Source organism: Rattus rattus, chromosome 2 (genome assembly GCF_011064425.1).
Source record: "Rattus rattus isolate New Zealand chromosome 2, Rrattus_CSIRO_v1, whole genome shotgun sequence".
NCBI classification, from domain to species: Eukaryota; Metazoa; Chordata; class Mammalia; order Rodentia; family Muridae; genus Rattus; species Rattus rattus.
The window spans coordinates 185,336,805-185,349,799 of NC_046155.1; the positions used below are offsets into that span (position 1 = coordinate 185,336,805).

A 12,995-nucleotide genomic window follows, 5' to 3' on the forward strand; every position below is an offset into this window, starting at 1 on the left:
AACCAATGAATTGAGAACAGGACCCCCGTTGAAGGAATCAGAGAAAGGACTGGAAGAGCCTGAAGGGGCTTGAGATCCCATATGAACAACAATGCCAATCAACCAGAGTTTCCAGGGACTAAGCCACTACCAAAAGACTGTACGTGGACTGACCTTGGGCTCCAACCTCATAGGTAGCAATGAATAGCCTAGTAAGAGCACCGGTGGAAGGGGAAGCCCTTGGTCCTGCCAGGACTGAACCTCCAGTGAACGTGATTTTTTGGGGGAGGGCATAATGGGAGAACATGGGGTGGGTTTAGGGGCATGTTGGCCTGGAAACCAGGAAAGGGAATAACAATCGAAATGTAAATAAGAAATACTCAAGTTAATAAAGAAAAAAAAGAAATAATTTTTCCTAGTTTCGCAACTGCAGATTTTTGCCTGTCAGTAAAAGAAATTCGCTTATATTACCTTACTGCCTCACAATTTGTTGGTTTATAGGTAGTTTCTTGTTTTCTCCACCTGTACTATGTAATATTTCTTGTGAAGGTATTCAGAACATGCTCTTATTTCATGGTCATTCTTTAGAAGAAAAATGAAACATAATATTTTACTGCCTGAAAAATTTTCTGGACTAAGTGATGGGAGAAAGAATAAAGTAGTTGGAACATTGTTCTTTCCAACTATCAACTATGTATATGTATGTATATGTGGAAAGATGTGTTAGAATATTTTATAACTTTGTACCTTCCATTTTATATGTATGTATGTGAATACACACACATAAAAATATGTGTGTGTTCATGTGTATAATTTGTGTTTAAGAGAATGTTGAAACTTTCTTCTATTCATCATGCATGCACACACACACACACAAACACACACATATCTGGGTGTGTTTTGGAGCTTGATCTTTCCACCAATTATACATATATATATATATATATATATATATATATATATATATATGTCTGTGTATATGTGTTTGTGTGTGTGTGTGTGTATTATGTGAGAAATATTTGGAGCCTCTCTGTTAGAAATTTGTTCCTTTCACCCACAAGAATGTGTACATGTATGGTGTGCATCTGTGCATATATGTATATATGTGCATATGCAAAATGCTTGAAGCCTGCGTGTTGGAAATGTGTTCTATCCACCAGTTAGCATATGTATATGTGTACATGTGTATCTGTGTGTATTTGCATCTTTATGTATGTGCATCTATGAATATGTGTACATATATGTTCATGTGAAATACTTAGAACTTGCTTGTAGGACCTTGACTCAGCCATCAAATTAGTGAATATACAAGTGTGTGTCTGTCTGTATGTCTGTGTGTGCACTAGTGTGCATGCGTATGTGTGTGTGTGTGCTTTTATTTGTGAATCTTTGATTTTTTCCTCCCCTTTCTCTTCTCTAACCTCTGATGTCATAACCAGGAGACCCATTGAGTTTCTGAACCAACCTACATCAGCTGCTCTCAGTACTGACTCTCACCAGCTGCCTACCTCCAGTAACACTGTGGTGCCAAAATTGATCTTATTCAGAGAGTCATCTGAAATCCTTATACAGGAGAGATTACATCAACAAGTAGTGCTTTCCCTGAGAATTTTACAAGCATGTCTTTGATGATATAATTAAACTGAGAGTTCTTTCGTAAAGTCTGAAAATAAATCCAGTCATTGCTACCCATATCGGTTCTTTCCTCTATAGGTTCAGGTAAATCTGTCACATTAGAAGAACATTGAAAAGTAGACTCCCAGTACAAACTTTTTTGTAACATTCTTCTCTATCTTTTTAAATTTTATATAATTTTAATTGTGTGTGTGTGTATGTATGTATGTATGCATGTGTGTATGTATGTATGTATGTATGTATGTATGTATGTATGTATGTATGTATGTATGTGTTTCATTATGTGCACAAATAGCTTCAGGTAAATATGGAGCCCAGCAGAGAGCATCTGGCTCTTTTTAGCTATTGTTAAAGCTCTTTTGTAAGAACAGTGGTGGGTTCTGTGTATTGATTCAGTTCCTCTACAAAAGCAAGACATGAATATATATCTGCAGAGATATCATTCGTTTTTGGAAATACTATAACAATATGTTTGTAAAAATATTCCTTTCTCCCCTATTCCCCTAAAAGAACTTCTCTAACTCTTAGAATGTATCAGGATTCTATTATTTCCTTCTGTGAAAAATGAACATTGTTTTAGAACAATGAGAAAGATTTTTAGGAGACAATGGGGATGTGAGTAAACATGGGATTGCTAGGCAATATCATTAGAGGAAATAAAGTCATACCAAAACCAGATAGGTATGACAATATAATAACATTTGGTGGTTACGAACCAGCTATATATTTTTCTGAATTTATGAAATGTGTGCATGGGAAGATGATTTCATTCTGATCATAACAAGAGAATTTTGGTCTTCTCTAAACAATATTGTGTAACATTTGGGAACAAAGATGCATCCCAACATCCCTGCACTGGAGGCCAGAGTGGAGAAGATCTCCACAGCCACCATGATCTTGCCTTTGGTGCTATGGTAAACAGGGATGAAAGTGACCCAGACACTGCAGAACACCAGCATGCTGAATGTTATGGATTTGGCTTCATTAAAGGCACCAGGAAGGTTTCTGGAAAAGAAAGCCAGAGTAAAGCTCCCAAAGGCCAGGGTACCCAAGTATCCCAGAACACAGTAAAAGGTAGTGACTGAACCCTTATGGCAAGCAATAATGATGTGTCCATGCTCAGATTTTGCATCAATATCAACAGAAGGAGGAGAAGCTCCCAGCCAGACTGCACATAGAATAACTTGGAAGAGAGTAAAGGTGGGAATGATGTAGTTAGGTACCCGTGAAACAAGAAAGTACTTCATCATTCTTTGTGAGGCTGTGACTTTGAATGCCAGAATGACAGTAATTGTTTTGGCCAACACAGTGGAAACAGAAACAGTAAATACAACTCCAAATGTGATTTGTTGCAGGATACAGATGGTTGAGTTTGGATGACCAATGAAGAGCAAGGGACAGAGGAAACAAAAGATAAGTGAGATAAGCAAGATGTAGGTGAGAGTGCGGTTATTGGCCTTAACAATGGGAGTATTGTGGTGCTTTACAATGACTCCAAGAAGTACAATTGTGAATACAGAGAAGCCCAAGGAGATTAAGGAAAGTGCCATCCCCAATGGTTCTTCATAGCTGAGAAATACAACAGCTTTAGGAATGCAGCGATTCTGCTTTATGTTAGCATATTGGTCCTCTGGACATCGGGCACACACATCCACATCTAATGGAGAAGTGAAGGTATTGTTAGTGCAGATTCAACAATTTTACTTGAAGGATATTTCACTTAAGCATATAGAAGTGTTATGTAAGTCTGGTTGCTGAGAATGCATTCAAAGTCACTGCTATGTGAAATAATTGATTCTACTTTATAATGATTATTGTTGTGGATATTAAAGCAACAGATATTTTCAACTATTTAATATATTGACGTTTTCATTTATCATGGGTGTGTATATTTATGAGTGTGCTAACATGGAAAAGTAACAGAAGGTATCATGAACTTGAGAATGATTGGGTTTATATAGGGGAGGCATGAAGGTAAGAGTGAGTCCTGATATTTTTAAAAGTATAATATTGATATTTGTTACTGCAAAAAATGATTGTAAAAATCACTCCAAGTTTTGTCTTCTTATGACTGTAGTAATATAACATTCCTAGACCTTTTAATAAAAAGCAGTAAACTGATTATGGGAGGTAAAATACTCTATAATTCCCACCATTGCATGTGTAGAAAATCTGTTTTCATTGCAGTGAGACATTGAACGATTGCATTAAGGGATGATGTACTTCCTAGAAGTCTTTTACATGGAGCAACATATTTGTGGAAAGCCATTATTATTTTATTTGTTTAAGAACTTAGACCCTTAGCTTGGTTGTGCCAGAATATATTGCTCTTGGAGACGTCTTGAGTTCAGTTCACTATGCCAAGATCACTTGTCTCTAAACAGCCTGGTTGAATTACTTATGTGTATGTTTAGTGTAGAACTGTCTGAATGTTACAAAGAAACAGGTAGGAGATGGATACCCCCTACTATTTCATGTATTCTGGAGATAGACCTACAACATCATACTTAGTGGGAAAGGAATTAAATGCTAAGCCATCTTATTAGAATTAAATATCCTTTTGGGATGTCCCATCAATTATATAGATTAGTACCAAAAACAACAGATAAATTATATGCCTGTCATTTGTATTTAGTTCATCCTGATCAAATATTTATTTGACTAAAGTGGGATATTCTAGTGCCAATGCCATTTGCAATCTGTGTCTAATTCCATGCAGAACAAAACAATTTTAATGTATTTAATTGTGGCAAATTTTAACTGGCACTATGTATAAGAGTAATAAATAGAGGACTCCTCATTTTTCATCTCATGTGTCAAGAGTGATCCTTTGTTTTCTAAGTTTCAAATAATGTTGAACTTTTGAAAAACGTGTTCATTATGCAAAATATCTTCTAAGGGAAGGAAATACATACTTGAATATTTGCCCTTTTCATTCTTCTTACATAAGATTTGGATTTGTTTACCTATACTTACATGCCTTATTTTCTTTTCCATGTGCTTCTGCACATACAAAGTATACATAGACTTATACAAGGGCACATACATAGAAGCAAAATAAATAAAGGCTCTAAGGCTTCATGATCTACATACATTTTGAGAAAGCATTAGGTACTAGAAAATATCTTGTCTAGACTATACTGGCACTGAAGATTTCTTATCAAAACTATTTATTTGAGAATGTGCCATCATTTATTACATATTTTTCTTAGTAAGGACATTTTAAATTATTGCATTCCTATAATGACAAAATTTGGAAAGAACATTATTTCATTTTTAACTTCCATTTTATACTACTTCAGCATTCTAATATGGGAGCAAGATGGTAATCCATTTGAAGAACTTACTCCAGCAGGAAATACTCACTTGTCTCATTAGAAATTTCATTTTCTGGGCAGAGTTTGCAATGAAAACAGCATGTTGCCATTCCATTCTTCCAAGATTTTCTAAACCCAGGACCACAATCAGCACTGCATGCAGAAGTCGGCATCTAATAAATAGTAAACACATGCTGCTAAAAGAAGTTTTACTTACCTCTTGAATAATTACATTATATTAGAATGTGATATTAATAAACTAATTTTATATACACCCAACTAAGTTACTAGGTTTTATCTATTGCATTGTATGATTGCAGACATCAATATATGAAAATAAATCGAGGAAAAGTTGGAGTGTTTACCAACTCCTTGAAATTCAGAAATGAAAATCTGCCAACATCCTCTGTCAAAACTGTACAGAGGTTGAAAGATGGTTACTCTAGTTAATTTTTGTCACCTGAACACAAAATACAGAATGATGGCAGAGAGAATTACAACTGAGGAATTATCTCTGTCAGACAAGCCTGTCGTCATATATGTAAGACATATTTTAAATTGGTACTTGGTGTAGGAATGCCCAGCCCATTGTGAGTAGTGTTGGTTGTAGCCAATGGTACATTAGAAAACATGCAACATAAGCCAGTAAGCAGAGCTCCTTGAGTGACTATGTTTCAGTCCCATTATCCAGATCCCTTTTTTTCCATTGAGTGTAACCCTTGAGCCTATCAACCATTTCCTCCACAGGTTTCTTATAGTTACAGTTTAATAGCAGCAGCATAGTAGCAAATTAGGAGTAAATGACATACAAAACAGGGGAAATAAGGCTTTAAGCATACAAGATAACCACAATAACCCCAACATCATCAGAAATAAAAACCTTCACAAGTTAAGTGAAATCAGAAAAACAGCAGCATAGGACCAGCACTATTTCAATTTTGGTTAGCAGGTGCAGAGTTGCTCTATGGTAAGCATGAAGATGGAGTATTTCCTGAGCTGAAAAGGCTTTACAGACCCTACAAATAGTGTGAAAACCTAATGAAGAGTTAGGTTGCTTAAAGTTAATACTAGTTAACTTAAATTTAACTTAAATTAGATTTAAATTAAACTTTAATTTAAAGTTAATACAAGTTAAGTATTCTTAAATTAAGAAAATCTTGGTTTTACAATGAATCTCAAGATGGGTATCTATATGCTGCATTGAAATTTTGCAGATAACTATGTGCTGAATTTGCATCCTTTGGTTTGTTTGGTTCACATTGCCATTACAAAATCTATTATTCACAGATTCATCTCATGTTCTATAGAAATATGATTAACCACAACTTTTCATTTATTTTTGTTTTTGATTTTATTTTTGTTGAAAAAAGGTCTCCCTTTGTAGTATTAGTAAATCTCAACTTCCTTTAAATATCAGGGCACAAGATTTTCCTTTTTTGACTGTATTTATTTTTTATTATTCATTTTCAAACTAAGCTTTTAAAGACTTTTTTTAGGATGAGGCAAGAGTATGCATTTTCTTGCTCATATTCTCCTCATATCATTTAAATCATTGTATCCATTTCAACCCGGGTTTGAGTAGGGTCAATGCAAAAGTCTTACTGGCCAAAATTGCAGAGAGATTCTCCTTACTCATAATTCCAAAAATGTAATTTATAAACATGTACCACTACAAAGTTTGGTCTCATTTCTGATCTTAATGGAAATTATAGGATTCTCCTGTCCATGTATTCTAATTTCATCAATAGGTTTATAGTTTTGATAGAGAAAACTTTATAGTAACATGTGTCTTCCTAGATTGCAGATTTTGTGTGTTCTTTTCTAAATACTGAAGTGATGCTAAATTGCATTAAGAGCATTTTCTTCAGTAGTTTTGTATAAAATATAGTTCTATTCTTTAGTTTATTTGTGTGATGTATTCTAAGTAATGATGAACCATACTTATATTCATGGAATGAAGTCATTTGGGAACAAGGACTAATATTTTTTTTGTGTTGTTGATGTCTATTTTTATATGTTTTGTCCATAATTATTTCAGACCCGACTATAATGATCAACAAGGTAGTTGTCTGATTATGTTACTTCTGTTCTACTTTATTATGTTGTCCACTGCCCATTTTTACAGATGTATTCTATTAATGTATATAAGTTAGGTATTTTTGCCCCCAGGGTGGTCATAAAGAGATGTCTAGTTTTGTTTTTAATCATTTTATTTATTCATATATCATGTATTATGCCCCTTCCCTGTTTCACTTTTACAAACCCTGCTGCCCATCAGCCTCCCCTTTCTCCCTAAGAGAGTACTCTTCCATCTACTCTCCCACTGCCACTTCAAGCCTCTATCATCTCCCTTCTTTGAGGGATCAAGTAGACACAGGATGAAGAGATTAAAATGTTAAATTTTAATAAACCAATCGTTCCACCAGTGGCCATTTCGAAATTAGTGCCTTGTGCTATTATCTTTAGCCATGGTGCTCTTTAGGTTGTTACTACTACTAAGGTCTATATCCAGACCCATAGTCCTCTGGCACCCTTAAGTCTTTGCTGATATGTCTGATTTCTGTTCTTATCAATGCTTCTACAAATATATGTGCTTGCTGATACCAACATGTGCATGTATAGGCCTGAGGTCCTACAGCTAATGATATGCTATGGTGCATGAGATTTGCTGTCACCTAGATCCACACTGATCTGAATGACTTTCACTGCCACAGAGGCAAGAGAGATGTCAGAACCCATGCTGCTCCTGATGACTATGTCTGGTCCAGGGTCCTACTGCATCAGTCTCTCTGTTGGTTTCTGTGGCACATATTATTGCTGAAGACTTGGGAATTTTCATGTTCTGGACTGTAGCATGAAACCACGTGATATATATGGGCTCTGCTGACTCTGAGGGTCTTGTCTGTGTCTGTGGCCCTGCTGCATTTAAGAATCAGGGTTTTGTCTCTGCTAATACTATAAACCATATACCACCCCATTTTCTTTGTTCCTGATGCTTTAAAAATGGCAGGAACTACTTTGCAGATATGTGTATGATTGTAAATTCATAGATGTGAAGGAGATTTAGGAAAGGTTTATACAACAACTCCTACTACTATCATCACTTTCCTCGCCATCCAAGAAAGAGGAGCAGCTTAAAGATGAAGGAAGAAAAGAACTCTTAAAATATATGGTAAAGAATCATATTATAAGATGCTAAAAATCAGTCTCTCACATGATAATTGGTTCCATTTTGTCAGTTTCAAGGATAGTTGGACACACACACTTGACAGTATAATTTAAGTTAGTATAATTTTGCTGAACTCACCTGTGCACTTCCTTTTGCCCACTCTAACACATCTTCAGATAAATGTAGCTGTTGACCACTTGGAAAATATAGACTAAACATTCCTATTTTAACTTTAATTCCAAGACCCTGTGGAAAATTCCAAATGTAAAAAATGTCATACTCTTCCTTCTGTTTGTGTCTTTGGTTCATATTCACTCTGTCCCCAACAGGATTAGTGAAGGAGGTCTTCCTTAGAATGGAACACAGCTGAAAGACAGGCAACATACTATAGATTATACTTTATTTATTAAATTAAGAAAATATATACTTATTTCATTTTAAAGGTAACTTTATTGACAATAGGCAGATGAACATTTTCAGTGAAAGTAAAGTGATTTAAAAAATTATAATGCTCCTGTAATTTTAATTTTCTAAAATGAGATTGTAAATCAAGCAAAAGGATATATGGAGACAGCAAATATGTATTTGCAATATGAAACATACACACATGAAATTGAGAGACTTACATCCATATAGAGATACACATGTAGCAGAACCACACACTTATATACAAAAATATGCACATATATTTCTAAACTCATATGAAAATATAGATACAAAAAGAGAAAGATTATGGATCTAAACATCAAGCAGACACAAATACACCCAAAGCCCATACTCAGCTACACACACACATACACACACACACACACACACACACACACACACAAACAAACACAGGGAAACAAATGTACCAAGAAATATTCATAGGCAGACATAGACATATATTGACACCCGTACGGAGTGACACCAACACCTTGATAAATTTATGAACTAATACAAAGTTGAGAGGTAAAGCAAAAATAGAGGTAAAATTGAAAACACATGCAAAAACAAACAAAATGCACAGACACATGGAGACACATGCATTGATACATAGGAATATATATATATATTTTGACAAAATCCACCATACAGAAAAATATGGAAATAGGCAAATGTATGGCAACAGCCATAGACACACAGATGGAGAAAAATTGTGTAAATATAGGCATAAATAGAGATATACATACAGACACATACAAAAACACAAAAACATGCAGTAAGAAATATATATTCATATACATGATCACATTTGAATATAATAAACTGAATTTTAGCACTATTTTCTGTGTAAGTACTCTCAAAGCACCAAGTGATTTCACTAGCCTAGATTGTCAACAGAATGAGTTCTGATCTCTGGTCAATTCATCCCCTTTAGTTTTAAGAATGTATTTGAGAATTAATGAACAAGGACTCATCTTTGAGTAGACTCATGTAGATGGACTTAACATGTTTTCGGTATTAGAAAAAGTATGATGATATTAAGGTTATCTGTAAAAAAATCACAGGCCTATATTGACACATTATACCTTTGATTCTATTTCCTTAGTTTTATGCCAATATCAAATTTACTGGCTCAGTAAAAATTCTTTGTATTTTCAAAATATTTTCTAGCACACATGATTTGGGCATTTTACAGTATCATAAACTATGGAACTGATAAGATGAAACATCATCAAACAGTAGAAACACTACCTTCTTGCAGCTATAATTGTGTTCTCTGCCATTGTCCTTAGGCAGATTATCAAACATTTGAAAAGTCATCTCATGGAGTGCATGGGCAAAAGAATACACAGCATTGTATATGTCATAACTCCCTCCAGTAAAGGCAATGTCTAAAGTATGTACCATTAGCCATTCCAATGAGTGATTGGATGAGCAGTTCTTCAGTGTCTTACACTTAGATGCTGATACTTCACAGTTAAAATACATCCATTCCAACTTTGCCAGATGTTCATCTGAGTATTTGGCAGGGTTCAATGTCTGGACAAAATTTTTAAAACCAGAAATCTCACCATGGTGTTGTCCAAAAGCATAAGTCCCATACAAGTTATCAAATGTGTGATCTTTCTTACTAAGAGTGGCAGCCCACAGTGAGTTGGTGACCCATATTTTCTCTATACCTAGAGATTCCCACATTCTAAAGCTCAGAGCTAAAGTACTGTCTGCATAACCATAAAGGATAACAACATTTGTGGATGATGTCATGATTTGATTGTAATACATTTCAGCTCTTGACATGTATAAATGCATATTGACTGGAATCATGTTGACAAAGGCAAAACAGACTGTACCTTTTTCCATCTCTCTTCTCAAATAGGACAGAAATTGGATACCTTGATCATTGTTTGAGATGGCCAACCCTACCCAGTTCCAACCGAAATGAATTATGAAGGAGACCAGAGCAAGGGCTAGAGATTTATCATCAGAAGCCATCTGATATAGATAGGGAAATTTTTCATTATCACTCAAGACAGGATGAAAATGTCCATAAGTAACCTGAAGGAACTAGAACATAGGAAGCAACATGAGGTATAATAAATTCTTAGAACTTTTAAACACATTTTTCTGCAATGTTCTAGAAATCTCAACTATCTATTATTCCTTCCCACATCTCTATTTCATATAAGGAAATGTGAAAGCCCTGACATGTCTCTGAATATTACCCTTGATCTACATACATTGGCCCAAGCCTAGTAAGGTCATGCTGGAACCAATAGATATATGGCTGCAAGATTCAATTCCCACCCTTCCCCCAATGTGCACGTGCATGCGCACACACACACAGACACACAGACACACAGACACACATACACACACACACACACGCACACACTCATACACATACAAACACATACTACTTACCTGCTGAGATATGAAGTTGTTTAGGATGGTATGAAGTTTAAGAGTTGTTGTCCAATTTAGTCCTGTAAGTGCCATTGGACACTTGGTAAATTCTTTACAGATATAATTAGGCAGAATATTATGATTTTTTAAACTAGATTGAATAACACTGTTTAATTGAGATTCCCAATCACAAGCATCTCTTGTGAATTCAAATATTAGAGACATATTTGGCAAAAGATCAGGGTTCCTGTTGATTTCACATATCGCAAAAGCCAAAGCCAGAGCATACTTGTGGTTTTCATTATGCATTCTGTAAAAGGATACAGTGTTTATAATTGACAGATACTTACAGATACCATTTGCAGTTAATACATGTACAATTCTGCAGTGGATTGTATTATTCCCACCTGTAAAGATTGAAATGATCTGTGTAATGTAGTTGAGAAGACAAAATAAGCTGGAAGTGCACAAAATTTGAAATGTTCATGAAAGGTCATCCCTCCTAAATGAGAAATCATCACTATCAGTATTAAAATCAATTTCAAAGAATGAAAACATATCCCTTAGAGTTTGTACATTCCTTTGTTTTTCTAAAGAGAGAGTAAAGAACTGAACTTTGGAAGATCTTAAAGTCAGTGAATTTTTATAGAAAAAAACATGAAATTCACAGTGAACATACTTCTTAGTTAAATTTTCATGCAGCATCAGTACATAAACAGGTACCACATGAAAAAAATTGAAGAAAGTAACTGAATATCTATATGAAAGCTCTGCACAGATAATTGTGTCTCAAACATTAGGGGCCCTAGCACATGCACTAGAAACTAATGTCTGATGGGAGGACCATAAACAGTCTCTATGGACCTTTGCCTAAACACATTGAAATAAAATGCCATTGTCTATTGTGATACTGACATTGTTGAGGAGAGAGATTTACGTGCTAGGTAAAGTTCCATATTTGTTTATTGTTCAGCTTTCATCCTTGTAATTGTGAAGCTGATAGAAAAAAATACACTCTGTATAAATTTAAAGAGGTAATATAGCATTAGGTCTCTGATAGAATTTGGAGTTCTTTCTTTTTTGTAGGTTTAAAACACAGTACAAAAAGACTCAAAGTTTTGCTTTGCTCTTCATCCTCTGTACTTTTTGGAAATATTCATGATGACTTTCACATGGAAGACAAAAAAGCACTTACTGTATATTGAAAATGTCACTGTAATGCTCTTTCTCCACAGGCCAGTGTACTGATTGAAGAAAGAAGGCACACCCTGTTCCCAGGTTTCCATCCTTGTCTTCATTCTGCTTCATTCTCCAAAAGCATCTGGGATGAATAAAATCAACCATTAAAAGTGGAATATTCAGGAGCAAGAAAAGGAAAATCATGGTGAACATAATTTTCTTGCTCCGATTCTAAGCAATATGGATTGTGAAATGCCACACAGATTAACAAATCAAACAGGTACAAAAATATCCCCATGTACTCCTATCACTGTGGCCAAGGAAAGTATTACATATGTATACATATTTTCCTTTTTTAGAGATGTTTCCTCACTCCTGGAGGAGAGTTATTGACACTCCCTCCTGAGAAGCTGAATCTGATGTCCACTTTGCATGTGATAAACTTGTTTGATAAATATAGATGAGGATTGTATAGCTAAGAGAATGACATCACATATGTTTGTGGAAATTAAAGTCCCTGGAAAGATTCCACTTTTTGAAATTTGGTCCCAAGACTGCCTCAAAATCTGTTTATGTAAGCACATTAAATAATGTTAATGGACTTTTTTTAGTTGATCTACCAAGAGATATGCATTAACGCTTCAGTAAGGACTCACAAAGTCTGAGGTCATTGTTACACACTGACCACTGTGTCACAAATCCCCAGAGAGGGAAAAGTAGACTCATGGTTATTTGATATTCACTGAAAATGCAGTACAAACACTGTTACAGCATTGACAAGTACATAATATGTAAACAAAATCTGTACTTACATTGACTTGAGAACTAAAATTAATGAGAAATCTAGAAATGCACTTAATCCTGTGTTATCATAAACTAGCTGGGTC

At 35.0% G+C, this 12,995-nt stretch overlaps 1 protein-coding gene across 1 annotated transcript; it reads right to left on the reverse strand.

The window, feature by feature from the left end:
* Window positions 1-2,351: 2,351 nt before the first annotated feature.
* Window positions 2,352-12,321, reverse strand: LOC116894614 (vomeronasal type-2 receptor 116-like). Its single transcript, XM_032896328.1, has 6 exons — window positions 12,125-12,321; window positions 10,948-11,239; window positions 9,778-10,590; window positions 8,239-8,466; window positions 4,981-5,104; window positions 2,352-3,271 (listed from the first exon to the last, which is right to left on the reverse strand). The coding sequence occupies exons 1-6, from the start codon at window positions 12,319-12,321 to the stop codon at window positions 2,352-2,354; spliced, it is 2,574 nt and encodes an 857-aa protein (XP_032752219.1).
* Window positions 12,322-12,995: the final 674 nt, after the last annotated feature.